The 24,742-nt window shown below is 56.8% G+C and overlaps 2 protein-coding genes across 2 annotated transcripts; both read right to left on the bottom strand.

Annotated features, from left to right (window-relative positions):
* Nucleotides 1-1,607: 1,607 nt before the first annotated feature.
* Nucleotides 1,608-10,199, bottom strand: E2F2 (E2F transcription factor 2). Its single transcript, XM_066204608.1, has 6 exons — nucleotides 9,528-10,199; nucleotides 4,487-4,574; nucleotides 3,914-4,133; nucleotides 3,637-3,795; nucleotides 3,357-3,471; nucleotides 1,608-3,118 (listed from the first exon to the last, which is right to left on the bottom strand). The coding sequence occupies exons 1-6, from the start codon at nucleotides 9,810-9,812 to the stop codon at nucleotides 2,633-2,635; spliced, it is 1,353 nt and encodes a 450-aa protein (XP_066060705.1). The 5' UTR covers nucleotides 9,813-10,199; the 3' UTR covers nucleotides 1,608-2,632.
* Nucleotides 10,200-16,075: 5,876 nt separating this feature from the next.
* ID3 (inhibitor of DNA binding 3) lies at nucleotides 16,076-17,918 on the bottom strand. The gene is made up of 3 exons (XM_066204534.1): nucleotides 17,389-17,918; nucleotides 17,114-17,186; nucleotides 16,076-16,622 (listed from the first exon to the last, which is right to left on the bottom strand). Exons 1-2 carry the CDS (start codon nucleotides 17,707-17,709, stop codon nucleotides 17,130-17,132), a joined length of 378 nt encoding a protein of 125 aa, XP_066060631.1. The 5' UTR covers nucleotides 17,710-17,918; the 3' UTR covers nucleotides 16,076-16,622; nucleotides 17,114-17,129.
* Nucleotides 17,919-24,742: the final 6,824 nt, after the last annotated feature.

Below are 24,742 nucleotides of genomic sequence, written 5' to 3'. Positions count from 1 at the left end.
TGCCCTTCCTAGGATCCCGAGGGGACAATCCTTGGACAGGGCATAATTACTGGAGTCCTTGGCTTTTTGTCCCGCTGGAGGCAATCTCTGTTCCCTCTCCTGTCCCCTCATTCGTCCCACCTCTCAGTGGAATTTGGTGTCCCATTCGTGTTTATTTGTTCTTCCCGGAGGATGGGGAAGCCGGGACACCTCAGGAGCAGGCAATGAGGTTGAACAGACACTGAGCACATCCCACTGCAGGGCTGGGGCTGGTGACAAACTGGAACAGAAAGGAGCAGAAAGCCTTACTGGGGCTGGTTTGCCATGAGAGAGGCCGACATGGGTGCAAGGGGGCTTTGCAGACCTCCCCCCCTGCCCCTTGCACCCCTCACCCACGGTGGATTAGGGGGTGACAGACCCTCGACTCTTTTACTGAGTCAAGAGTGGGGCTCAGTAAAAATCAGGTCAGTGCCTAACCAGGGCCAGCCCAAGCCCTCCTCTAAACTCACTGTTACTGGGGTGCTGAGGGGGACTGGGATACAGGAAGAGCCATCACAAGCCTTGAGTGAACGGCCACGCTTGAAAGGTTCCACTCCTCTGGCACAGACCAGCAGGGGACCCCAAGGTTTCTCCCGCAGTTTGGGGAGACCCAACATCTTCCGAGCTCCCGGGACATCTCCCTCCGCAGGGCTCTGGCAGACAGAGGGTTAAAAAGCTGCGGCCCCGGCAGGACTGGAGCAGGAGGGGTTGGGATCAACGGGTCCCTCCGGTCCCTTGGCTGGTGTGGCCCTGCCACCTCCTGGCTGGCCTGGGGACTGCGTGGGGGGGTGGGGGGGTGTGTGCAAATCGCCCGGGGACATCTCCTCGCCCCCGCGGGGGATGGGGACTCTGTGCCCCTCGCTCGGCTCACCTGGCCCGGGGTTCTCCTCCTCCTCTTCCTCCACACCACCAGACGAACTATGCAACGCTAACATGTGCCACAACTCCAGGTAGGAAACATCCCCAGGTACCTTCAGACATCCCTGAGTACCACCAGGTGTCACTTAGTACCAATGAACACCAGGTACCACCAGCCATCATTGGGTACCACCAGAAATCACTTGGGTACCACCGCCCACCACCACATGCCACAGGACATCACCTGGTACCACTGACCATCATTTTGCCACCAGCACTTGGTAGCATTCCCAGGTCACAGAATGACAGGTAACACATGGGGAAGGACCTTACATGGATACAGCTCCCAAAGGATCTTGCTCTGCAGACCCCACATCGGGGTGCACAAGCCCATCCAGCCTCAAGATCCACAGGGAGCTGACCCCCAGCCCTGGGGCTTTTCCCACACTCCTGGGTGAAGGGACTGTAGCTCAGGCAAAGGCTCATCCCAGCCAGATTTGGGCTGGAAATCACCAACCTGAGCAGATTAGACCTATCGTTGTCATTCCAGTCAAAGCTTCATCTCAACCCCCTTCTCCACAAGTGCCTACAGAGCAGGCTGGCCAGCTAAAAAGCCCCAAAACAGGCCATTTTACCCTGAAAATAGGATCAAAACCAGCTCAGCTCCTCCCTCCTCCCAAACCATTCCAGCATTTTGCTGCTTAGAGGAAAACAGCCCTTTATAACTCCACAATTTTATTTTATTTCAACCCCTCCTGGGCAGAAGACATCAAGTGCCACAAGTTTTTCCAGGCCAAAATACATTCTCACCCACACCATCTCTTGAGCCAACCTACAGGAGCACCAACAACCCAAGGAAGGACAACTTAAATAAACCCATTGACAAATCCAACTCCTCCCAGCCCCACACCAAAGAGGGGGACCCAGATAAATACAGTGCAATAATTACAGGTATTTTGCAAGGAATGGCACAGTTAAAAACCCTATCCTACATCACGTCCCAGGGCTTGTCCCAAGCCCCTCCCTGCAGGTCATTGCCTCCTCCAGGCATACCTCTTCCCAGTACATTCCACTTTAGATACTCCCAGCACCAGTAGCTCCAAGAGGCGGGAGGGAGCTGGTGTGGACTGGGGCAGAGGCTGCAGCCCCTCAGGGAATATGGCTCCATGTCCTGGCCAGAGATTTGCCGGAGACACGTGAGCTTCATCCTTCCCTCACCCAAAGGTGACTTCAGCTTTGCTGTCTCAATATTATTTTAAGGATATTCCAGCCGTGGGGGGGAAAATGCCACTGGAAATGACCTGTTGTGACCATGAAGAACCAGTTTAACTGAGGAGCAACTGGAGTGACCCCAAAACATGACACAGCCCACTCTGGGCAGAGGTTTCTCTGCCACCCAAGGGTGCCCCTAACCCATCTGGGGCACCCAAAGGCACTCCCAGTCCACCACCACCCCCACGGTGGTGGGGGGTTATGGTAGGAAGCATTGGCGCCCCATGGATTTATGAGGGGATGCTGGGATGGGTCCTGGATGGATCCCAGGGCACTCCCAGAGCCCAGTGAGGTGACAACCAACCCAGGAGAGTGCAGAGATGCCACACTGGGTGAGCAACTCAAGTCCCCCTCTCCCTCCCATCCTCAGAAGACCCAGTGCTCCCCAACATACCCAAATCTCTCCAGTCACCCCACACTGATTCCACGCACTCAGGACACAAGTGGCCAGAGGGAACAAAGGCAGTGGGGACTGGGGGTACACTCAGTGCTTCAGCAGGTCCCCCAAGTCATATGTCTCAAAGAGGTCTGTGACACCCTCACCCTCAAGCCCCCAGAGATAGTCATCCTGTTCCAGGGGGGGCGAGAAGGTGACGAAGGGTCCCAAGTCCAGGTGGGAGGGAGTGCAGGGCAGCTGGTCCTCCGTCTGCTGCAGAAGGTGGGCAGGGGAACCCAGGAGCCCAGGCTCCATCTCCAGCAGTGAGCTGGGTCCCCCCTGGATGGGGAGAGGCAGAGACGGGGGTGAGAGAGGAGTTCCTGTGCCCCCCCAGCTCTGAGAGGTGGGGTGGGGTGGCTGTGTGGCTGATGGGGAACTGTTTGGCAGGGAAAGGGGTACGTGGTGGTCCTGTGGGGAGGTGGAAGCAGAGGGGACAGGGTGCTCCTTGGTAGGGCTTTCCTCTGTGATCTCCTCTGGGCAGAGGTACACCTCGATGGGGCCATTGGTGCTCTTCAGATGGAGCTGGAAGTTCTCCTGGGAGGGCAGAGTAAGGCTCAGGGGGGCACCCAGAAGGTCACCCATATCCCACTCCATTACCCCCAACCCATGAGGGGTCCAGATGGGGCATGGCAACCCTTGAAGGACTAGCTCAGGGCCAAACAGCCCTGTGGAGACACCCCAAAACCACCCAGGGTAATGCAGGGCTGTGTCCTTGGGACATCCCAGAGGGACCCAACAAGTGTGGCACAGATCCAGCAGGATCCACACACACCTGGCTGAAGTCTGGCACCTCCAGCTGCGTCTCAGGGGGAGCCTTCACGGCAATCACCGTCTGCTCCTGGAAACTGCTGATGGCACGGAGGTCCTGGTAGGTGACGTATGCCAGCGTAGACAGGGATGAGGTATAGGAAAAGAAGGGGCTGCAAGCAGGACATCAACCCTCGCATCCCCCCAAGCATCCCCCAACCCGAGGGGAATCCAGCTGGAGGAGAAGAGGCTCAGAGGAGTCTCCAAGACCCTGCCTTCCCTCCCATTTCCCTCAGCAAGGATATCTCTGGTTGGTCTCATTGTCAGCCAGCTGCTGGATCTCCAGGGCACAGTCCTCCATGAGCTGGTCCAGCATCTTCTCTGTCCTAGACAGTTCAGCCAGTTCCCCACACAGCACTTGTTGCTTCGCCACCATCGCTGTGTCTTCAAAGATCCCTGTCCCCCTGCCAATGGAGATGGCATCTGAGTGATGGCACAGCACATCCTACGTGCCTCCAAGCCACGTGTCCACCACCCTACTCCATCCCTGTGTCCCATTTTCAGCTGCCCAGCATCACTTACATCCACTGGATGTGGTTCTTGGATTTCTTGCGGATGAGCTGGATGCCCTCCAGTACGTTGGTGATGTCGTAGATGCGACGTTTCTGGACCTCCAGCACCTCAGCAGCCCGGTTCAGATCCACAACACCGTCGGGAGACTCGTTCAGCAAACAGATGAATTTTTTGGTGAGCAGCCCCAGTGAGGTGTCGTAGCGAGTCTTCTCCCCGGGAGACTTGGGGGCTGTGAGGAAACAAGAGACCCCTCCATCCTTTCCTTACTTTGGGATGTGGGATGGAGGTGACATGGGGCTAGACATGAAGGGACCACGTTTTCCTTTCTTTAGTGTCGGATGTGGGCAGAGGTTACATTGGGTTGGAGACAAGAGACCTCTCCATCCTCTCCTTAGCCAGGTCCATGGGACAGAGGTATCACTGGGCTGGACTTGAGAGATCCCATCCATCCTCTCCTTAGTGTGTGATGTGGGCTGGAGGTGACATGAGATAGTGGTAGAGGGGACATGGTTCTAAGAGGGAAGAGAAGTGGGGTCTGCTCCCCCAAGATTCCCCTGCCCCATCTCACCCTGCATCACTTACTCCTGGGGCTGGGGACCTGTGCCAGTGTCCTGCTCTTCCCCTTGGGCGTGCGAAATTCGGGGCCCTCCAGGTCCAGCTTCCTCTTGGCCTGGAACACAAGAGAAAACCCTGTATTGTGGCCAAGTCAGACACCCCTTTGAGTTCCCTAGATCCGCCCCCCAGGGCCACCAGCCAAGCCCTGGGTGCCCCATCCTGTTGTGGGGGAATCCTGCAAAAGGCTCGTCCAGTTGCAGTACTCCTTTGGGGAAGGGGCACAGCAGCATCCAGCAGTGTGAGAGGCCGCTGGAAGAACTAGATGGAGAGGAGATGAGGGGTCCCCTAGGGCTTCCTGCACACCCTGGCAGTCACAGGGAACCCACCGGGATTTCCCCTCATCCCCAGGTCCCGGCAGGGCTCCTGTGAATACAGCAGCTCCGAAGCCAGATCCTCACCTCCCACCCTGCCAGCTGGCTCACTGGGGTGCAGGATTTCACTTCCTCTCTGCCACCTGGGTCATGGCTGAGGCAGCTGAGGGCACCCAGCTGCCACCAGCACACCTGGGACCAGCCAGGTTCCGTGCCCCCTGGGACCCCTGGACATATGTACCCAGCGGTAGGGAAATGGGTGAGGGGGGGTATGCTGGGTTCTGGGAGAGGAGACAAACATCCCTGCACCTGCTGTCCCCTCACCAGGGCAAGCAGCTCCTTGAAATCCCCCTCAAGGAACCCCAAGCAGCACTTGGGTGGAAGGGATCCAGGGAAAAGTGCAGCAGAGTAAATTCACAGGAGAACTGGAGGGTGTCACCAACCCCCCACCAATGCAAACAAATCCCCCAGGACCCCTCCACACCCACAAACATGCACGGGGTCATTTGGGGGGGAACGCTCTGGCTCAGCAGTAGAAAGCAGCCCCCCAGCCCCATATCGACCCTGCCCCCTGCCCCAGTACCTGCTCCCAGGCCAGGCTGTCCCACAGGGTCTCCCCCAGTACATCCCGCATGGCACCCAGGTCCCTGTGCCGGCTCTGACAGCGGCTCCCTTGGGAGCACAACACACTTTGCAGGGAAGGGTTGGGCACCTCGGCCTCGTTCCCACCTGAGGGGGCAGGTGGGAGAGGCGCCAGGGGCTGTTTTCCACCCCCCCAGGGAGCCAGGTTGGTCCCGAGCTCCTGTGGGAATCTGTTCCCTCCCACCCTTCCCCGAGCAGGTTTTTCCCAGTGAACTTGCCTCCAACCCCAGCCTCGTGCCCCCGGATCTGCCCCGGAGCTGCCGGCAGCACAACGGTTAATGCTGAGTGCATGGGAAAGACCTGCCTCAAATAAGACCCTATCCAGCTGCCAGCACGGGAGGGCGGGCATCACCCTGGCCCCCCACCCCTGCTGGTATACCTTGCTTCTCCGGCATGGATGGCCATGGCCACTCTATGTTCCCATCACTGTTGCGGAGGTCAGCTGCACCCCACCTGCCCCAAGCAATGGGGAAACTGAGTCACGGAGCAACCCACAGCAGGTCCTGGTGTTTCCAGACATCTCCAAACCCCCTGAATCCCCCCCCTCGCTGTGTAGGAGGGGATATAGGGAGACACCCGCTTCTCCAGGTGCAGTTTTGGGGGGTGGGGGCTTGGTGGGCTCAGAGTTGGCAGGACCCTGAGTTCTGGGCCACATCAGCAAGGGGCTCCCTCCTGTGACCCAGCTGCCATCCTCTGAGCCGGGCAGGATTAGGCACTCAACAGCTGAGTGGGACACAGCGAGGGGATCCTAGCACCCTACCAGCACTGGGAGAGGGGGTTGGGACGAACCAGAGTAGGTAGGTAAGCAGGGACCAAACCCAAAGACCCCCCACCAAGACACGGCAGGACCACCCCATGCCACTTGCCAGCCCCCAGCCACGGCTCCTCAGGATGTGGGAACACACCATCTACACCCCAGTATGATGGTGGGGGTGGGAAATCAGGCTTGACCCCAAAATATTGGGGGTATATAAGGCAGTGAGGGGGCAGGCTGGGCCCCCGGCCAGCTCTGCCTGCCAAGCAGCCCTGAGCCCAGCCCTGGCGCCAGGGGCTACACCCTGCACCCAGCCCATGCATCAGAGCATCCCTGAGCCCCCCCGCAGGGGGCTCCTCCTGCCAACCTTCCCTTTCAACAGCATCCGCTGCCTTCTCCGGGCTTGCCCAGGCTCCGCCCGGCCCTTTATGGGGCTCCCCCCCATTCCCCCTTTTACCAGCTCCACTGCCCCCACGGGGGCGTGGGAACGAAGCGCCTGGGGTTGGGCGCTCAGAGCTGGTGGAGAGCCGAGGGGCACTCCAGGATCCTCGGCTTGCTTGTGCCAAGGGGCTGGACCCCCACAGGTGCAGCCTCCACTTCCTTGGAGTGGCTGAGGGCTAGTAGGGCACGAGATGATCCCAGATTTGGGGGACAGTGAGACCACCCTGAACTGGGAAAGAAGGCAGTACCCTCACCCCGGGTACTGCTTGCTCCCTGCTCTGGGGAGCAGCCGACATCTGCATCCCCTCCAATAGCCCTATCCTGGGAGATGTTCCCCGGTAGAGAGGAACAGTGGCTTTAAAAGCCATAGCCAAAAAAGCCCCCTCCAAGGGCAGCAGCACAATCACCACTTCCCCACCCATCCCTCCCCCAAAAATCCCCCCTTTTGCCCATGCACAGAACCCTTTGATGAGATCAAGGTGGGATGAGATGATGTCACCCCTGTAGAGTCTGGGGTGCTGCTAAGTAGGTTCTCTCGCAACCCAGCACCCACAGGGGCTGCCACTCTTGGGTGCTCTTTGCACAGACAGCTCAGCCCTGCCAGCCCATACAGAACCACAGTGGACTCTGGACGCCCTTGTTCAGGGTGGGGACCCGGGAACCCACAGCAGAAACACCCCTCTCTCCAGTGCTCTTGCATAGTCCTAAGTCCCTGTAGAGACTCCACAGCCCCTGTAGAAACCAGAGATGGGCAAACACGACAGGATTGGCATGGGCTAAAACCACTCCAAAACACACATTTTCCCTGGAGGAAAATGCATTTCATTACCCAGAACCCTCAAATCAGAAGGTATGGTAAATGTAAGGCTTTTTTAGACCATGAGAGACAACTCATCCTGCTTTCCCTCGGGGTGATAGGCTCCTTCATGTGATCCCAGATCACTCATGTGGCACAAAGCCGGTGGGAGCGGCTGCAATTGCCCTGCTTGAGAATTGGGAGGAAAGGCTTGTATCTGGTTGCCTCGGCTTTGCGCACAAAGGTTGTGCCATAAACAGGGTGTGTGCAGCAGGAACCCCAGCTGTCAGGGCTGCGAGTGCCATACCGGGGCTGGAAACTATCTTCAGCACCGCGAATGGGATAATGGCAGCGGGAAGTGAGATGGGGACACGGGGAGATGCCTGTCCTTGCGACCAAGGGGGATAGAGGAGCACATCATGTTCCCAATTGTCACATGAGCCCCCCCGGACCCTGTTCAAGGGACGGTTGTGAGCAGCAGCACCCGGAACATGTCCTTGTGTGGGTGATGATGATGATGATGATGATGATGGTGGTCATGACAAAGAGGCCGTTAGCCCAAAACCTCTAGATCCCAGGTGTCACTTAAAGACAAGCACTTCATGTTCCCAAGTGTCACACAAGCCCGTCCCCTCCCCGGCCACATTTAGGGGACAGCGGCAGGAAGGAGTACCCTGAGCACTGGAGTGGGTGATGATGATGCTGACAAAGGGGCCATTAGCTCAAAACCAGCTCTGCACATCCACAGAAATGGTACTGGGAGTCTGTGGGGTGTTTTCAAGGGAGGGGGCAACAATCAGTGATGGTGTCTTCTTAAACAACAGACCCCGGCGGTGCAGGATGTCTCACGCGGTTCGGAGACAAAGAGGCCGGAGAGGAGACAGGTGGTCCCCGAAGTCCCTCGGGATGGGACTCGAAACGGCCGCATCCAGCCATGGCACAAAGGGGGAAGCAAAGACACTCCCTTCTCCCCCCCCCCGCCGCGGCAATGTCCCCAGCTGGCACCGAGCATCAGCGATTGGGAAAAGAGTGGGGGAGGGGGGAAGAGAATAAATAAATAAATCAAGCTTTGGGAAAACTACATCGGTGTTACTGGGGTCTGGGATCCCTCCCAGGACCGAAGAGAACAGAGGCTCACAGTGAGGGCTGGATGTGTGCCCAGGCTGGAGCAGGCAGGAATTAAAGGCCAGCTGCCAGCGGGGGCGACGGGCCGGGGACTCGGAGGGGGCCCTCCGGGAGCAGGGACAGGCTGGGCAGAGCCTCCTGTGTGCCCTGACAATGGGCACGGGGCTAGCACTCGACTTGGGCCTCAGTTTCTCTGTTTAGGGCTAGCTTTATAGCTCAGTGTTGGGCTTTGTAAACACAGCCGTGACCCCACGGCTTGGCGACAGGGATACGGGACAGCAACCCCCTACACAACTCCCAGCATCAGGGTCTGAGCTACAAAGCCTTGGGGTGATCCATGGGGGATGAGACCACCCACAAAAAACAGCCATTGCCAGGCTCACTATAACCACGGGCAAAACCACGCTTGGAAAGCAACGCTGTAGCACCCCTGTCCCGTGTTCCCCCACTTCCCCGAGTGACCCCAGCGGTCACAGCTCCAAAGTGGGGAGAGCCAGTGGGCAGGGCTGGTGCCCCCCGCCCAGAGCAGGCAGGGGCTCTGCCTGTACCCACTCCTCATTTCCCCACCGTAGAAAGGACTTGTCAAACGGCCTAGGATTGCTGACCGGGTGTTGAGGCACAACCCGGAGTTTTTGCAAGCTGGAGAGAGGAAAAGAGGCCGAAAAAGGCCAAGAAGCGGAAGCCAGAGCCGCGGGTATGAAGAGGCGAGGGGAAGTTGAGAAACATCTGAGCCATTTCACTGCGACTTCTGATTTCAGACCTCACCCTCCCCCACTCCCAGAAAGACACACTAGACTCCAATATAAGCTGCAAAATTTGGAAGGGAGGGGACTGTACATCCAGGGGTCACCCACTCCTAGCTCCCCCCCAGCACCATCCCCAGCCTCCCGTGCCCCCAAAGCGATGCCCGGGGGAAGAGACGGAATGCAGACATCTTACCGGCAGCCGTCCCGCCGAGGCTGAACAGAGGGTCCTGAGCTCGGGGCCTTGGGGGGTGTCGCAGAGACACCCGCCCCGGGAAGCGGGGCCGCTGACAGCTGCTGGCGTGTAGCCCTGGATGAAACAGCCTGTGGATAATGGGGAGCTGCCCAGCCTGGAAGCCCCCAGATCACAGGAGCCCATCACTGGCGTGACCTTCTTCGGGTGGTGGTGGGGAGGGGGGGGCGGGAGGGCGGTACCCCCCCTCCCCGGAGCGGGGGACACTCCCCTGGGGAGCCGCAGCATTGCAAAGTCCTTTCCAAGAAGCCCGGCCCGGGGAAGGGGGCAGGAGCACCCCGCGATTCCGTAGCCGGGAGGGGGTCACAATCTCAGCCGTGCCATTTTGGGGGAGCGGGGAGGCGTTCCGGGGGGCGATGCCACTGGCCAGTCCCCAATTTCCCCCCGAAAAACCTGCAGAGAAGAATGCGGCTGCGATGCCGCCGAAATCGGCGGAAAATTCGCTTTCGGCCCCAAAAATCAGCTGCACTGGAGCCGTATGAGGCCGGGGCGGCCGGAGCACGGCCCCGCCTGGGCCGGGACCCCCGCGCCCGGCTCCGCTCCCGCCGGATCGCGCCCGCCCCCGAGCGCTCCTCTTTTTTTTTTTTTTTTTTTTTTTCCGTTTTTTTTTTTTTCCGTTTTTTTTTTTAAGCGCCAAAACCCGTGCCGCGAAATTCGGATTTCCCGCGGAAAACGCCGCGTGCTGATTGGCTGTCGGCGCCGTGTCCCCGCCCCTTCGCTGCAGCCGGTGGCGCCGCGTCGGGAGGGCCCTTTAAAGAGGCCGCGCGGCGGGCGGAGTCATTTATGCAAATAAGGAGAGAGACCTTCTTGAGACCACGGGCTGGGGGTAGGGGTGCATGTTTTGGGGGTGGAAGGGATTTGGGCTGGAGATCGGGACTAGCATACAGTTTCTGTTACTATTCATCTTTTAGAAGATATCCCCCCCCCATCAATCTGGTGGGGTTTAGCCTGGAGGCCGAGACCCTTCAACCCGCATTCCTCATCATCCTCTCATCTCCATCAAGCCCCAGTCCTCATCTTCTCATCCTCATCCCACTTCTCATCGTTCTCCCAACCCTACCCCCAGTTACAGCAACCCGGCGTAGGGGAGAGGGAGATTTTGGCCTCCACCAGTCAGAGGCTGCCTGGCACCTCCCCACCCTGCAGACAGGGGACAGTGCTGTTGGGGGAGGGCAGGGATCTCAGAGGGACTCAGCATGAGGAGATCTGGCCTCTGGTTCACTCACAGTTCATTCAACCTGCCACCCATTGTTCCACATGCATCCCACCTACGTCCTTGAAGTGCACCAGGTCTCTCTGGCAAAGTGGAGAGAGAAAAAGGGGATGAACAGCATCCGAACTGGCCTACAGGGTATTTCAGAGTGCAGCAGTAACAGGAATCACCGAGGCAATGGCAAAACCCTGAGCAAGGGCAACTCAGACCCTTACTGGCACCAGTAAAAGGCCACCACAGCCACTGAGACAAGCCAGGGTTTAATCCTGCTGAGGCCACCAAGCCACAGCAGTTGGTTCCTCTTCGTCCATTGGTTCCTCTCCATCACCTTGTTTGTCTCTATCCCCTGGTTCCTCTCCATTCCCTGATTCCTCTCCATCACCTGGTTGCCTCTATCCTTTCATTCCTCCCCGTTGTTCTTCTCTCCATCATCCTCCTCTCCAGGAAGAGCCAACTCCATGCCAGGTCTGGGATAAGGATAATCATACGCAGAGATGGACTTTTGTGTGAAGAAACCTCCTGCAAACAGACGGATACACGTGCTGGGCATGGCCTATGCTGTGGATGAGGAAGGGCATCAGACCTCCAGACTCCAACTCAGCTGGGAGGGACACCTAGAAAGGTGCCAGGAGCCTCACATCCAGGATAGACATTTGCCTCCCACTGTGAGAGACTGAGGCAGAACAAAAGGCCTGGCAGCAGCGAAGCCGCCCCAGCTGGGCAGTGCAGGTCCTTTGCCAGGAGTGTGGCTGAGCTTGGCAAATTAATACACCCAGACCTCCTTCTTCTCCTCTGTGGGAAGAAGGCAACAGCTGTCTCCATCCCAGTGCACAAAGACAAGGCCATGCCCGGCAGGGTGGACAGATTTGTGTCAATTGCCTGCCTTGGGCTCGCTCCAGTGGGTGACCCTTGGGGATAAGGACATTGGGGTACGGGGAGGGCCTGGCAGCTTGTGTCCTCAACTCCTCCGGTTTGGACAAAGCAGAGGTGATGTCCTCACATGTTGTTAGTGTGACCTCACTGGGGTGAGGGCTGACCCAGAAGGTGGGAAAACTTGTTGACCCTCATGCCCTCAGCTGTGCTGAGGAACAGCTGAGGGAGGAGTCAAGGGCATCTTTCCCACTACCTAGTATTTGCTCAATAAGTCTTTTCCAGCCATTCCAGCCATGGCTTTCCACCAGCAATGTCCTCTCCCATACCAGAAGACAGAGACTTGTATCTTCCTCTGACACCAAGGTGTCCAGACAGGTGGGCTATGCACCAGCTTCCACCCTACAAGCCAGAGGGGTTTGGACTGGAAAGGACCTTAGAGACTATCTCATTCTGTGATGTTGCAGAGGTCTGAGATGACCTTGTGGATGGCCTGAAGCATCCCAACCAGCCCTTTGACCAGCCTCCTTACCCTGGTGCAAGGCAAGAGATCCCATCACTGCACTGACCATGGTACCCTATGGCTCTGCCCAGAGTGGGGGGAACAACTGTCCCAGGAACATGTGATGGGTCACTAGTCAAGCACAGGTGGCCAGCAGCCCCCACAGCCCAATGCCACACATCTCTCTGCCTGGAACGCGGACAACAGAGGAGGTTTCTCGAAGGGCACCAGAGAAGGTCCTGGTACTTCCCAGGGGAGATCCCAATTCTTGCCGGGAGAAGCATCGGGGGAAGTCCTGGTCGTTTCCAAGGGTAACACCAGAGGAAGTCCGAAATCCCAGTTCTTCCCGAGGGGAGAACCTTCCCGGTGAGCCGGGCTCTTCTTCCTCTGCCCTGGAGACGGCAGCATCGAGTCGCGGCTGCGGGCTCTCACCGCTTCGGCTCCACCCCTCGTTGTCTCCGGCAGATTTTGGGACTTGTGTGAAGCCTCTGTCACACCGTGGGACAAAGCCCCGATGTCACATGTGGGAGAAGGAAGACAAGGGCAGACAGGAACACGCGAGTTGGCTGCCAGGGCAGACGGTGGTCTACGCCGTCAGGAATAGCCTCCTCCAATTCCACAGCATCTCTGGGAGTTCCAGCCAAGGAGATGCTGAGCCCTTACACAGGCTGGTTTGCAGGATGAGCCCTCCGGCGTATACATGCACACGTGTGTGTGCATAGACACATGTCATTGTATGCACGTGTGTAAGTAAATGCAAAGAGGTATGTGTACGTGTGTAAGTGCAAACAGTCATGTGCATGTACATACATACGTACATGTGCATGTATTTTAAGTGCGCACAGACGTGTGTCAGTGCCTGTAGGCATTTTGTAAGTACACATGGGCATGGGTGTAAATGCATGCACGCGTGTGAGTAGGCCCAGACACGTGTCAGTGTCTGTATTACACGTGTGAGTGCACATACGTGTGTGTAACTGAGAACAGTCGTGCATGCATGTCTGCACGTGTGAGTGTGCACAGACGTGTGTCAGTGTTTGTAAAAACTAAGTTTTGTGTAAGTGCACAAAATCATGCGTGCATTCACACGCACGTGAATATGGACATACCACAGGTGTCAGTGTAACCACGTATGTATGTACATACGTGCTTGTGCACACGCTCAGCGGCCAGAAACCCCCTCCACGCGTGAACGCGCCTGGCCAAGGTCACGCGTGTGCTCGCAGCATCTGTGTCAGCGGCGGCTGGCGGGGAGCCGGGCGGGGGGGCCGAGGGGGGCCAGGCCTTGGCCGGGGCAGCGGGAGGAGGAGGAGGAGAAGGAGGAGGAGGAGGGAAGTGCGGCTCAGACAGCGCGGCGCCAGCAAACACCTGCAAACAGCTCCGGGCACACAATGGCAAATACAGGTGGGAACCGCCGCCTCAGTCAGCGCAGCGATTGCATCAGACTCCGGCGCTTGCCAAGAGGCGAACGAGCCGGCCCAGGGGCCACCGGCACCGTGGCGGGGCCGCGCTCGACCTTCACCACTTCCCCCCCGGTATTAGTTTTTGCCCTCCTCACCCTCTTTTCTGCGCTCCTGCAGTGTGGCTCGGGTGGTAAAAGTAAAACCAGGCTTTACTCGGCCAAGAGCATTTTTCTCGTTCCAGCTGTTTCCCCCGAGGTAAATCTCGGCCCCTGCGGCTATTTTTAGCTGCGTGATTTTCCCGTTTATTTTATTTTATTTTATTTTATTTTATTTTATTTTATTTTATTTTATTTTATTTTATTATGTCAGGATTTTTCAGGAAAGCATCGGCATCCCACAACAGCCAGGGTAAATCTGCTGCATGGGGTAAATCTTACCCCCGAGGTAAATTCCATCTGCCCGACGGGGTAAATCATCATATCAACCCCCCGAGGTAAATCCCAGTCCCAGCAGTTATTTTTAGTTGGGGAGGGGTTTTTTGTTTGATGGTTTGTTTTGTTGTTGTTTTGGTTGGGTTTTTTTTTAAGGGGAAAAGAAAAAAATTAAAAAGGAAAAGAAAAAAGAAAAAAGGAATTTCAAAGAAAGCACTGACATCTGACAGCCCAGTCCAGGGAGTCAGTGGGGTCTGAACATGGCTTGTGCCAGAGTCTGGGAATGTCGAGGTGGCTGTTCCGGGCAAGACGCCGGGATAAGTCCACCACGAGGGAAAAGGTAACGGCCCTGGAAGGCTTCTTGGGAGCCAGAGCCGAGCCTACACCCTGCCTAACACCACAGCCCCTGGCCTCGGGAATCCCCTGCCCTGATCCCTGAGAGGGGACAGGGGCAGGGGCCACCTCCACTCCCCGGGGGCTGGAGTCGCGCTCCACCTCCCCAGTGCCTAGCCTCAGCAGGACTCTTTTCTCCCACCCCACCACTGCCTAGCCCCACTTCTCCCAGTAACCCCAGCCCCAAAATAGGCTCATTAAAGCTCCCATGACCCCAGGATTTCCACCACCATCACCCCTGATGGGGGACTCGTTAGGACCTGGAGTACTCACACTGCAAGAAGCCCCACCTTCCAGGTACCGAGACTCATCTCTGTCCTCTGGCTAATGCCCAGGGTGCTTTTCCCACCCATCCCACTTAAATCCCTTTGGCGCATCAGCACTGGCACAGCTAGAGGACCACGACGTGGGGACACTCACCCCTAACCCACCCCTTGCCTTTTCCTCCAGAGCCAAAAACCAGTGGACATGGCAAAAGCCTGTATTTAGCTGTGAGCATAACAGCAGCTGTGTTCCCAGATGCAGTGGTTTCTGGGTGGACACCTGCCTCCCACCATGCCTGGACAGCCCGTGTCACAGCATCCCACCCAGGGGTGCCTGAGGATTCCCTGCCCTGAGGGGCTGGGGACATGAAGCTGGGAGGAGAGCGGAAAGTTCCCAAGAGCTGGTGATCCAGTTGGACCAGGTGGTGTTTTTTGGAAGCTCCACGTGCTGCTTTTACCTGTGGAAATGCCCATGGACAAGAGGTGTTTGGCAGGTGCCAGCTCCTGCTGGCTGTCTTTGAGATAGAGGCTGAAGCTTGTGTGTGTGTATGTTTGCATCACTCTGTGCTCTGAGACCCCCGTGTCTTCTCCCTCCTCTTCCCATAATGCAGCCCCTAACCCAGCTCCCCTGGATGCTGGAGCACCCTGGGGACACCCCAGTGTCACGGGGCAGGACCCACATCAGCCCATGGCAGCAAAACCAGAGCCCAGCACAGGAGATGAAGATGCTGCTGCTACAGGTGGGGGTGAAGTTAATTTAACTTCATCCTAGGCAGACCAGCGCCTTCTCTAGGGAGCATGATCCAGCTCCACAGCTGAGCCAGCTGGGGGTCAGATCTACTCCTGGGACAAAGGCAAGCCACAGGACTACCCAAGGGGAGGGAAAAGCATTTGTGCTCCCAACACCCCTTCCCTGCGGTGTTGACCCCAAGGAGATCAGGCCGGGCAGGGGCTGCTCTCTGGATACTACCCGGGGCAGCAAAAGCAGCCCAGAAACTCCTATACCCCTATGGGGTATATCCTGGAGGAGCAGCATCATCCCTTCCAGCCCAGTAGGTCAAGTCCAGCATCAGGGCACCAAGCAGCCCATTTTCACACAGCTAAAAGTGGAAAAAGCGTATTTCCCCCTCCTTTCCAGGGCTCCAGCTACACCTCCAGATGGTGCTCAGCACCATCTTCACTCCTCCCATATCAGATAAGCACAGCAGCACCCAAAATAGCTGGCAGCCACCTCGGCCAGGAGCCGGCAGCCCAGGGTTAATTCCTCCCATACCTGAGCTGACATTTCAATGCTGTTACACAATTATGGAGATTCCTACAGTAACACTAGAAGTTCCCATCAGAGTTTGGGAGGCTCCCACCCCCCAGGGGGTTGTTTTCCCACCCAGGGGTGCACCCCAATGATGAAAGAGAAAAAACAATGATCTGATTTTTATTATGTAAAAATTGTAACTTTTATAAAAAGTTTATAAAGCAAGTATAGGACACATTCGCAGAAATTCACCTTCCTGCACAAAAGGTACAAAAAGTTATACTCTAGTATAGAGCTCCACAATACACGAGGCCACAGCCCCAGAGAGTTTGGTTCATATTCGAGGATGTTTGTCCCTCCCTCCCTAAGACCCCCTAAACCCCACCCCGCCATCCCTTTAAAGACCTTTTAAAAAAGGACTCGCTTCCATAATCCAAAAATATACAGACAACCTCCTCTTCATCATTAGTCTATCATAAAAAATATCTCATGTGATTTGGGGTCCAAAGCTGGGATGCTGAGCTCCGTGGGTGGGATGCTAGTGGAGGAAGGCTGGGGAGGCCGGAACGAGCCGCTTCCCACTTGCAGCACCCGGGCCCGGAGGAGGCGATGCTGGGGCCGGTAGGTCGCAGACAGCCCGGCGCCACGGAGGAAGCTGCTATTTACCTCCGGCTGATAACGAACCAGGAACCGACACTCGCTGCCTGTTTGCTAATTGGCACCGGGAGGCGAGAGAAGAGAGGGGGAGGGAGGGAAAAAATATAATAGGGGTAATTAGCGGGGTGATAAGTGGGGTTGGGAATAGAGATTTGGGAAGAGGGGGTGGGAGCCAGGAAAGCAAGTTGCTCGGGGACGGTATCTGGCCCTCGGCTGGCGATGCTGGGGGGCGGGTTTGTGCTGGTTGGAGACTGGGGTGCAGGTGGTAGACTTGGCAGGGGATTGCAGAAAGAGGGAGAGCTGGTCTGCGTTTTTTGGATCGGTATCGATGGTGGGTTGGGGGAGGTGGACTGGGGTGCGGGTGGTGAAAAACTGGGGTGCGAGAACTGGGGAGAGGGGAGCATGGGTTGCTGGGGATCTGTCCCCTGAGGATTTTGATGCTGGGGGGGCGGAAGGGGGGCCCGGGACGCCACCTGGGATGCGGGCATATGGGGAGAACTGGGCTGTGGATGGTGGTGGCGGTGGTGAGTGAGGGCGACACTCACCTGGTGGAAGGTGGCGTTAGTGACACAAACTTCTCTCGTCTTTGGTGCGGAGTTCTGAGGCGAGTTCGGCCGCCTGCGGAGAGAGGGGACAGGGCTTAAGATCACCTCGGCGGCTGGTGGTCCCCACTCCTCCCCATTCGCCACTGTGCCATGACGCACCAACACACTCGGGGGACCCTGCAGCACCCCCGTCCCGACTTGTTATCACCTCCAACCTAACACATCCTCTCTCCCCAAAACGGCACACCTAGCCCGCAGCCCGAAGCGACCCTTACCTTAAGGGAGAGTAGGGTGGCCTCGGAGGAGGGGTCGCGGCCCTTGGACCCCTCCTCCAGCACGATCTGGAGGTCGAAGATGTAGTCTATGACGTGCTGCAGGATCTCCACTTGGCTCACCTTGGTGCCTTGAGGGATGCCTGGCACCAGCTCCCGCAATTTGGAATAGCAGTCGTTCATATCATAGAGCAGGTTCATGGGCTCTTCTAAGGCCGAGCTCTTGTTGTGGCTACCCCGGGCGATGGCCAAACTCTGCTCCGAGAGGCAGCAAACGGCCTCGTAGCAGCTCCGGACGGAGCGCACCGGGCTGATGGCTTTCATGGTGGGCTCCGAGCAGGTCTGGAGATGCAGGACGGGGGATGCCTAGGAGCCTCAGGGGCTGTCGCGGCAGCGAGGGTTTTGCTGAGACCTCCGAGCACCAGGATAGCCAAAGAAGGCAGCTCCGAGAGCCTTAACGCTCACCCCTTGGACCCCAAACTTTCGTATCTCGCTGGCAGATTGGGGAGGGTGGGGGTGGCGGGGGGGGGCAAGCGCGCCGCGTTTATATAGGCAGGGCGACTTGACCGCGCCCATTAAATGCAAATTATGAACAACACAACCCCCTTTTATGTAAAATAACCATTAATCTCACCCCTTTTATGTAAACGAAGCCCTAAACCCCGCCTCTGAGTGTCAGTGAAGCATCAAACTCCGCCCCCACACATAAATGAAGCCTTAAACCCCCTCTACCTCAGCCCCCCCGCCCCCCCCCGCCAGATTGACCCTTGATGGCCAGAGTGGCCCGACGGGGGATGACACGACCACGCAGGTCCTCCTCCCCATGGCCAGACCCCCCCAAACCTCTTGGGGATTATCTTCCCCTAAACCCCTTCAACACCCCAGCACCCCCAAACTGTCCCCCTCCCCTTCCCAGTGAATTCCCCCTATTTTTAGAAACGACTGTGGGGTTTCCCCTCTCCCAACCTCCCTGTTTTAAGGAAATTAGTGCCGCCCTTTTCCTCAATCCGTTTCTCATCTGACCTCCAGACTTTCTGGCGTCAGGAATTATCTTGTGACCAGCAGAAAAAAATTAATTGCGGTAAAACTGAGGTTACGATGGAGAAACCAGATTTAGGTCAGCGCCTGCGAGAGGCCTGGAGGGTTTTTTATTTTGGAGAGGGAGAGGAGATTTATAGGCAAAGGGGTTATCCCAGTAGAAGTGTGCGTGTGGGGGGGGTGGGATCTGAAGGAAACTGGCCTTCCAAACCATCACTGCCTCAAAACTTAGAGAATCAGAGAATGTCCACAGAAAAAGCCCAAAGCTGGAGCGATCTGGGGTCCCCACTGGGAGTCACAGCAGCGGGTGGTACAAGGAGGGGTCCTGCAGAAATGACAGCCCTGCAACACTCAGATGGTGAATCTGCATGAGCCCAAGGGGAAAAACCTCACTTCCTCCAAATATTGACTTTGATGGGATTTAGTTATGGGGGGTGTTATGGGGGCTTGGTTATGAAAGTGCGGGAAGGGAATGTTACAGCCGAGAGGGTTGGGAGCACCCTGAGACCCTGCTTGGCCTGGCAGTCACAGCTAAGGAGGGGTGCAGGAGGGTGACCGTACAGGAGATTTATTCTAGATCTGCCCAAATCCCAGTTTCATAGTGCTGTGGTTTATTTCCACCCCCCCAAAGGGGTCTGGGACTGCAGGCTGGAGGGTACCCCTCCTCCCCACATCTCCCCCAAGCCATGAGCTGCTCAACAAAAACCTTGAAAGCAGCATCCAACACTTTTTGGGGTTGGATTATTATTGGATCTTTTCTTTTTCTTCCTCCCCCCTCCCCCCACCTCACTCGTTAAGAATTTCCTGGGAAATCACTTCTGTGTAAAGGATAGCAGCTTGGGAAGAGGCGTAATAACCCTCATTAACCTGTTTCGGGGCAAGAACCAACAACCAATCCACCCCCCCGCCCCCCCCCCCCCAAAAAAAAAACCAAACAAAAAAACACTAACAAAACACCCAACAAAATAAAGTTAAAAAAAAGTTTAACAGCTTTTAAAAACAAATTATAAATGTAAGACTTAATGAAATTAACACAAATTTTTAAAATGTTTACAAAACCTTTAGAAACTTTTTTCAGAGCACCACCTGAATCCTTCTTATGACTTCCCTTCAATACAAAACAGCAACATACAGCCTCTGCTTATTCCCATACACCTCCTCTCATTTCCCAAGGGATGGGGTGGGGGGGGGCGGGGAGGGCGCTGAAAGGCTTCAGAGGGACTGGGGGGAGCTTTTGTTTGCAGGGGGGTTTTGTTGGCGGTGGTTCCCACAGGCTCTGCCTGGGCGGCGGGACCCGTTGCCTTTGCCCAGCTGTGGCCCGGGCCCTCCAGCTGTGTTGATCTAACTCCCGGCCCCAGACAGCCTGGCGCCAGCCCTGCGCACGTCATGCATTCACAGAGGGATGCGTGGCCAAGGCAACCTCCCCCTCCCCGCGCCCCCCCGCACACCCCCCGCACCACCACCACAACCGCCACGGCCACGCCGCTGCCATATTCATTCCAGTCCTGGGATACCCCGAGTGTGTGAGAGGGCTGGGAGCACACAGATGTTTTTATCTGATCACCCCAAGTTGTGTCACAACCCCCGTCCCCCCGATGGGTCACTTTTGACCGGAGGGGTGCTGTTAGGGTGCTGTTGCGGTGGCAGCTCCAGGTTTGCGGTGTCCTCACGTAGCGGCTGTGGGGGGAGCGGATTTCTTAACGTGGAGGAGAGAAAATGGGGAAGGGAGTGGGAATGCTCTGGAGCATGATGAATTCATGGTGAAAGGGCCCATAATGGGTGTTTTATTCAAAGGAAAACTAAAAGAGGTAGGAGAAATAGCAGGACCTGGGATTATCCAGCTCAGCAAGCACCCCAAAATAATAAATCTCCTGGGGAAGGCGTGACCATGCGCCTCACTACAGCTCAGCCAATGCTCCCCACCACCTTTCCCCTTTTCCTGGGAGCAGATTGTTAATCCCAGGGGATTTGCTCATGCTGCAAATACCTGCAGAGGTCCTCGAAGCTTGGGGGGGTGCCTCACAAGCAGCTGCTTCCCCCACCCCAGAATAATCTACCCCTTGGGCTTGGGTTTGGTTTGATTTCTTTTTTTCCCCTGAAGTAAGTCGGTACAGGTGGCAGGATGTGAGGGATGTAACATGGAGTGGAAATGGCCAGATTCGGCCTGGCTGCCGCAGGGCAGGGAGGGCAAGCATGGGGGTCCCTGTGTCCTGAGGGAACACCACCAGTGTTTTGGAGGGAATTTCTTGTGTTTTGGAAGCTGGAGGCTGTCTGGAAGCACTGGCTGCAGGGAAAGGATTTGGATAGGAGAGGAGAAGAACAGAGATGTGGCAGGGTGCCCAAGGCAGCTACAAAGGAAAGGGCTTTTCCCCAGGGGTCATCTGGATTCACTTTCAGATGGGGCTGAGGTATAAATCCCATTTCCCAGGGACCTTCGGAGACCTTCAGGATCCTTCAGGAGCAAGGAAAGCTGAGGGACCTGGCTGGCCGTGCTCTGGCTCATCACAACATGGGAACAAGAGCTCAGAGATTAATTAATCGATTTTTGGAGGTGCTTCAAGCCAGCCTCCCCATGCCAGCCTAGGCACCCACATGGCATGGCACAGCAGCGATTTGAGGGAGTTTTGGTGCTGGAGAAGAAATCTAGATGGATGCTCAAGGGGAAAAAGGGATTCTGGCTTCTTAAAAGGGCTCTGAGATCTCTTTCCCACCTTATCCGCAAGGCTGTGTTGGCATGGGGAGGCAGTCTCATGGCATTTAGTGATCCTGCTGAACATTGGGTGGCAGCTCTCTTCACACCTCAATTCGTGCTGGAGCCGAGTGCTCCTGAATAGACAGTGGGTCTAGGATGGGCAAGCAGGGACAGCTGTTGTGGCCCTGCTCCAGCCATCGGTCATGCGGAGAATGTGCTGAAAGGTCCCCATGCAATTTGGCAAACCCTCCCTGGGGTCCCTGTAGCTGCAGTGACACCCCTATATTGAGCTATGATGTTCCAGATTTGGGGTGTTTCAGGATCAATGGGGATTATAAATTGGAACTGGCAGATATGGATGGATGGATGGATGGATGGATGGATGGATGGATGGATGGATGGATGTCAGAGTCCACAGACCATGCAGGAAGGAGCCTGGCTCTAGACACCTGTCTGCTCTGTGCCTCAGTTTAACCCCCTCACCCACCACAGGGACCCTCCACTAAAGCCAGGCAATGCCAGAGGCTACATAATGGGCCACAAACGGAGCTGGATGAGCAGACAAATGGCAGAGAATTGGGGGCGTGGGGGGGGGGGGAGGAAGTAGTGGCACCAAAAAGGAGCAGTGAGGTGCCCCACCCCCCCCAAGCCCTGTCACCAGGAGACCTGATCGGGCCCTGGGGAATGTGCGGCTGTTTGTGCAGGGGATTAGCCCCAGGGACTGCCCCCCCTCAGCCTGAGCATCCCATCCCAACCCAGCCTGCAGGCAGCACCCAGGACTCTCCCTGCTGGTGATCATTAGGGACCAGAGAGAACACCATGAGGCATTACCTGGTTCCAGGGTACACAGAGGAGGGAGGGGATCACTCTCATCCCTCTGGAAGAAAACCAGGAGCCATGACATGAACGGTGGCCAAGCTGCTCTGTCGCCGGCCATACCTCAGTTTCCCCACATTTCCTCTCATCCAAAGCCCAGCCAGGAGCAGAGCCATGTCTCCATCTCCATCACCCTCAGAGCCAGAGGGAACCCCATATTCCCATGAGCAGTCAGAGCTGCTTCTTCAGGGCAAACCCTGGACACCTCTGTTCCCTGCAGAGAAGAGGCCGGGACACTTGGAACATCCATCCCTGTGTAGTACCCAGAATGGGGGGAGACAGCGGGGCTGGATGTCATGCAGGCCCAGACTGTGTTGGGCAGGCAGCAGCGGCTGTTCCCAGTGCCGGCATTCCCCACAGCTGCTTCCTGCTGCCCTATCTCACGGGTGCATGTGGGGAGACGGGAGCAGCCGCCACCACCGGTGCTTCCTGTGCTGGTCCCCCTGCCCTGGCCACCATTCTCACCACCTCCCCCCAAGGCTGGACAGAGCCCACCCCTTTCCCTCCCCACCCCTGACACAGCAGCAGCCCCTCTGAGTCCCATCTGAACCCTGATGGGTCTTTTCCCTCCAGGAGCCTTCCGGGGCACCCCCAGCGTTTTGGGGGAACTGGAGCATCACACCCCCATATTACCCCAAGGGGCCCAAGACTGATCAGCTCATGCCATGTGAGCACCCTATAACCCAGGCCCTGGTGGGGGTGTCCTTGTGGGTGTTCCCAGCAGGGTAGGTGCTGAGGTGCTGTGCTACTACTGGAGGTACACTCACAATTTGGTGGTCAGCCCACTCCTTGCTCTCCTCCCTTCTCCCTTCACACCTTTTTGATTCCTCCCTTACCAAATTGCATCCATCCGAATTGCATCCCTGCAAAAGGAGGAGGATGGGGCAGGGGGTGCAAAGGCTGCAGGTGTGAACAACCCTGCTTGCCCCCCGTGGCTGCTGCAGGTATGGAGACACTGGGCTGACTCAGAAGACCCCGGGCCCCGCTGCCACTGCCAGAGTGACAGCGAAGCAACACCCACCTTCCACAATATCCTCCCAGGGCTGGCGTGCAGCAGCAGGGGGCAGTGGGCACCCAAACCTGGCACCATCTTTGCCACAGCCTCTCCCCAAACGTGGGGTGCTGCATCCTAGGCATGGTCCAAAGAGGGAAAACAGACGTGGGGAAGAGGAGCCCAGCTTGTGTTACATGGGGGTCCCAGGAAGAGTTTTGCTGCTCCCTGCAGCCCCTGCCCCCAATCCCTCCCTTTCTCAGCACCCCAAATTCCCCCCCCCCCCCCCAGGTCCCGCTGTGCTGCAGGATGTGGCTTTGCCAGGCTGCCTTATTACACTCAGAGACCGTTACAACTCATCACACCCCCCACCCTGCATTGCCCAGCCCTAAGTCACATCAACCCCACCAACCCTCCTCCAGAAAACCTGACACACAACCCCAAAACTCAACACAAGCCCCTGGCCAAGCCATCCATCCCCACTACCCCCAGAAAGCCACATCGCACAGCATCACACGAAACAGCCCCTCCATGGAAAAACATGAGGGGGGGTAGGGAGAGAGATGTTTTATCTCAGCCCCCATCTGCCCCTAATAAGGCAGGTTTATTTTTAGTGGAGGTGAAAGCCGGATCGACCAGCTCAAGAGCTTTTTCCACTCACATCTGCATTTGTACAATTTGAGTTTCCTGTCGTGGTTTCGGCTCTTTTCAAACCTGCCCAAATTGTTATTTTCTTTGCTCGGCAAAGAGCGCCACAGACCCCTCCCTCTGAATCCTCAGTATAAATATCTTGCCAGCATCCCCTCCCCAACCTCCACTCCCTAACCTCCCCATTCATCTGATCCCCAACATGGCAATATGTTGGGATGGGATCCCAGCCTCCCCATGGGGCTGGGATGCTGGTGAAAGTTCACCCTGGACCAAATAATTCCCAGTCTGGATTGTGCCTTTCCAGCCCCAGTGTGGGATGAGAAGCTGCTCTTCAGACCCTGAGTAAGGAAACTGAGGAAGGGATGGTGTCAGTGCTGTAGTTTGATGATGGGGACCTCCCAGTTTGTTCACCCCCACCGGTGTTTGGGTTGTGTGTCCATTCTGGGTTTAAGCAGGGGTGGGAAGCAAAGGTGGGGGGTGAGGGTTGTGCCCTCCCTCTGCTGGGAACCCACCCCATGGGGATTGGCCCAACTCATCCCAGGTGTGTCAGGGAATGGGGTAGGTCAGGCTTAGCACAGGTGCTGGGGGAGGACACCTGGGTGTCCCCCCCAACTTCCTCTGACACACAGTTTCCATCTACCCGGATGCCATACTGGGGGCAGTGGCAGGGTGAGGAGGGGCTCTTTTGTCTCGTCTCCTCAAGCCATATCCCTGCAGGAAAGGGGGACGTGGGGGTGTGCCCTCAGTGCTCCTCCAAACCCACTGGACCTGTGGCCGTACAATCCAAGGACTCTTGGGGAGTGGCCAAACTGGGGGTCCCCATTCCTAAACCCCTGTGCTGAGACAGTCCCTGCCTCAGTTTCCCCACTCAGGGTCTTAAAAGCAACTTCTACCCTCTTGTTGGGAATGAAAGCCAAAATCCAAGCCTGGAATGATGTGGTCCAGCCCCAATATCCACTGGTTTCTCCATCCTTTGGCCCCTCTCCTTATCCCATCCCCTGACTCCAGCAACTGGGGACAGGGGTGCAGGGGTCCTTGGGGAGCAACTCACAAAGCCTTACATCTGGGAACACCCATCCCAGTCATCCCCTGCCATGAAACCCCACAGC

This window comes from Chamaea fasciata, unplaced genomic scaffold (assembly GCF_029207755.1).
Source record: "Chamaea fasciata isolate MVZ Bird 193981 ecotype frontalis unplaced genomic scaffold, bChaFas1.0.hap1 SCAF_26, whole genome shotgun sequence".
Lineage (NCBI taxonomy): Eukaryota > Metazoa > Chordata > Aves > Passeriformes > Sylviidae > Chamaea > Chamaea fasciata.
The sequence above is the reverse complement of the archived record's forward strand: the minus strand, read 5'-3'. Positions and strand labels throughout refer to the sequence as shown.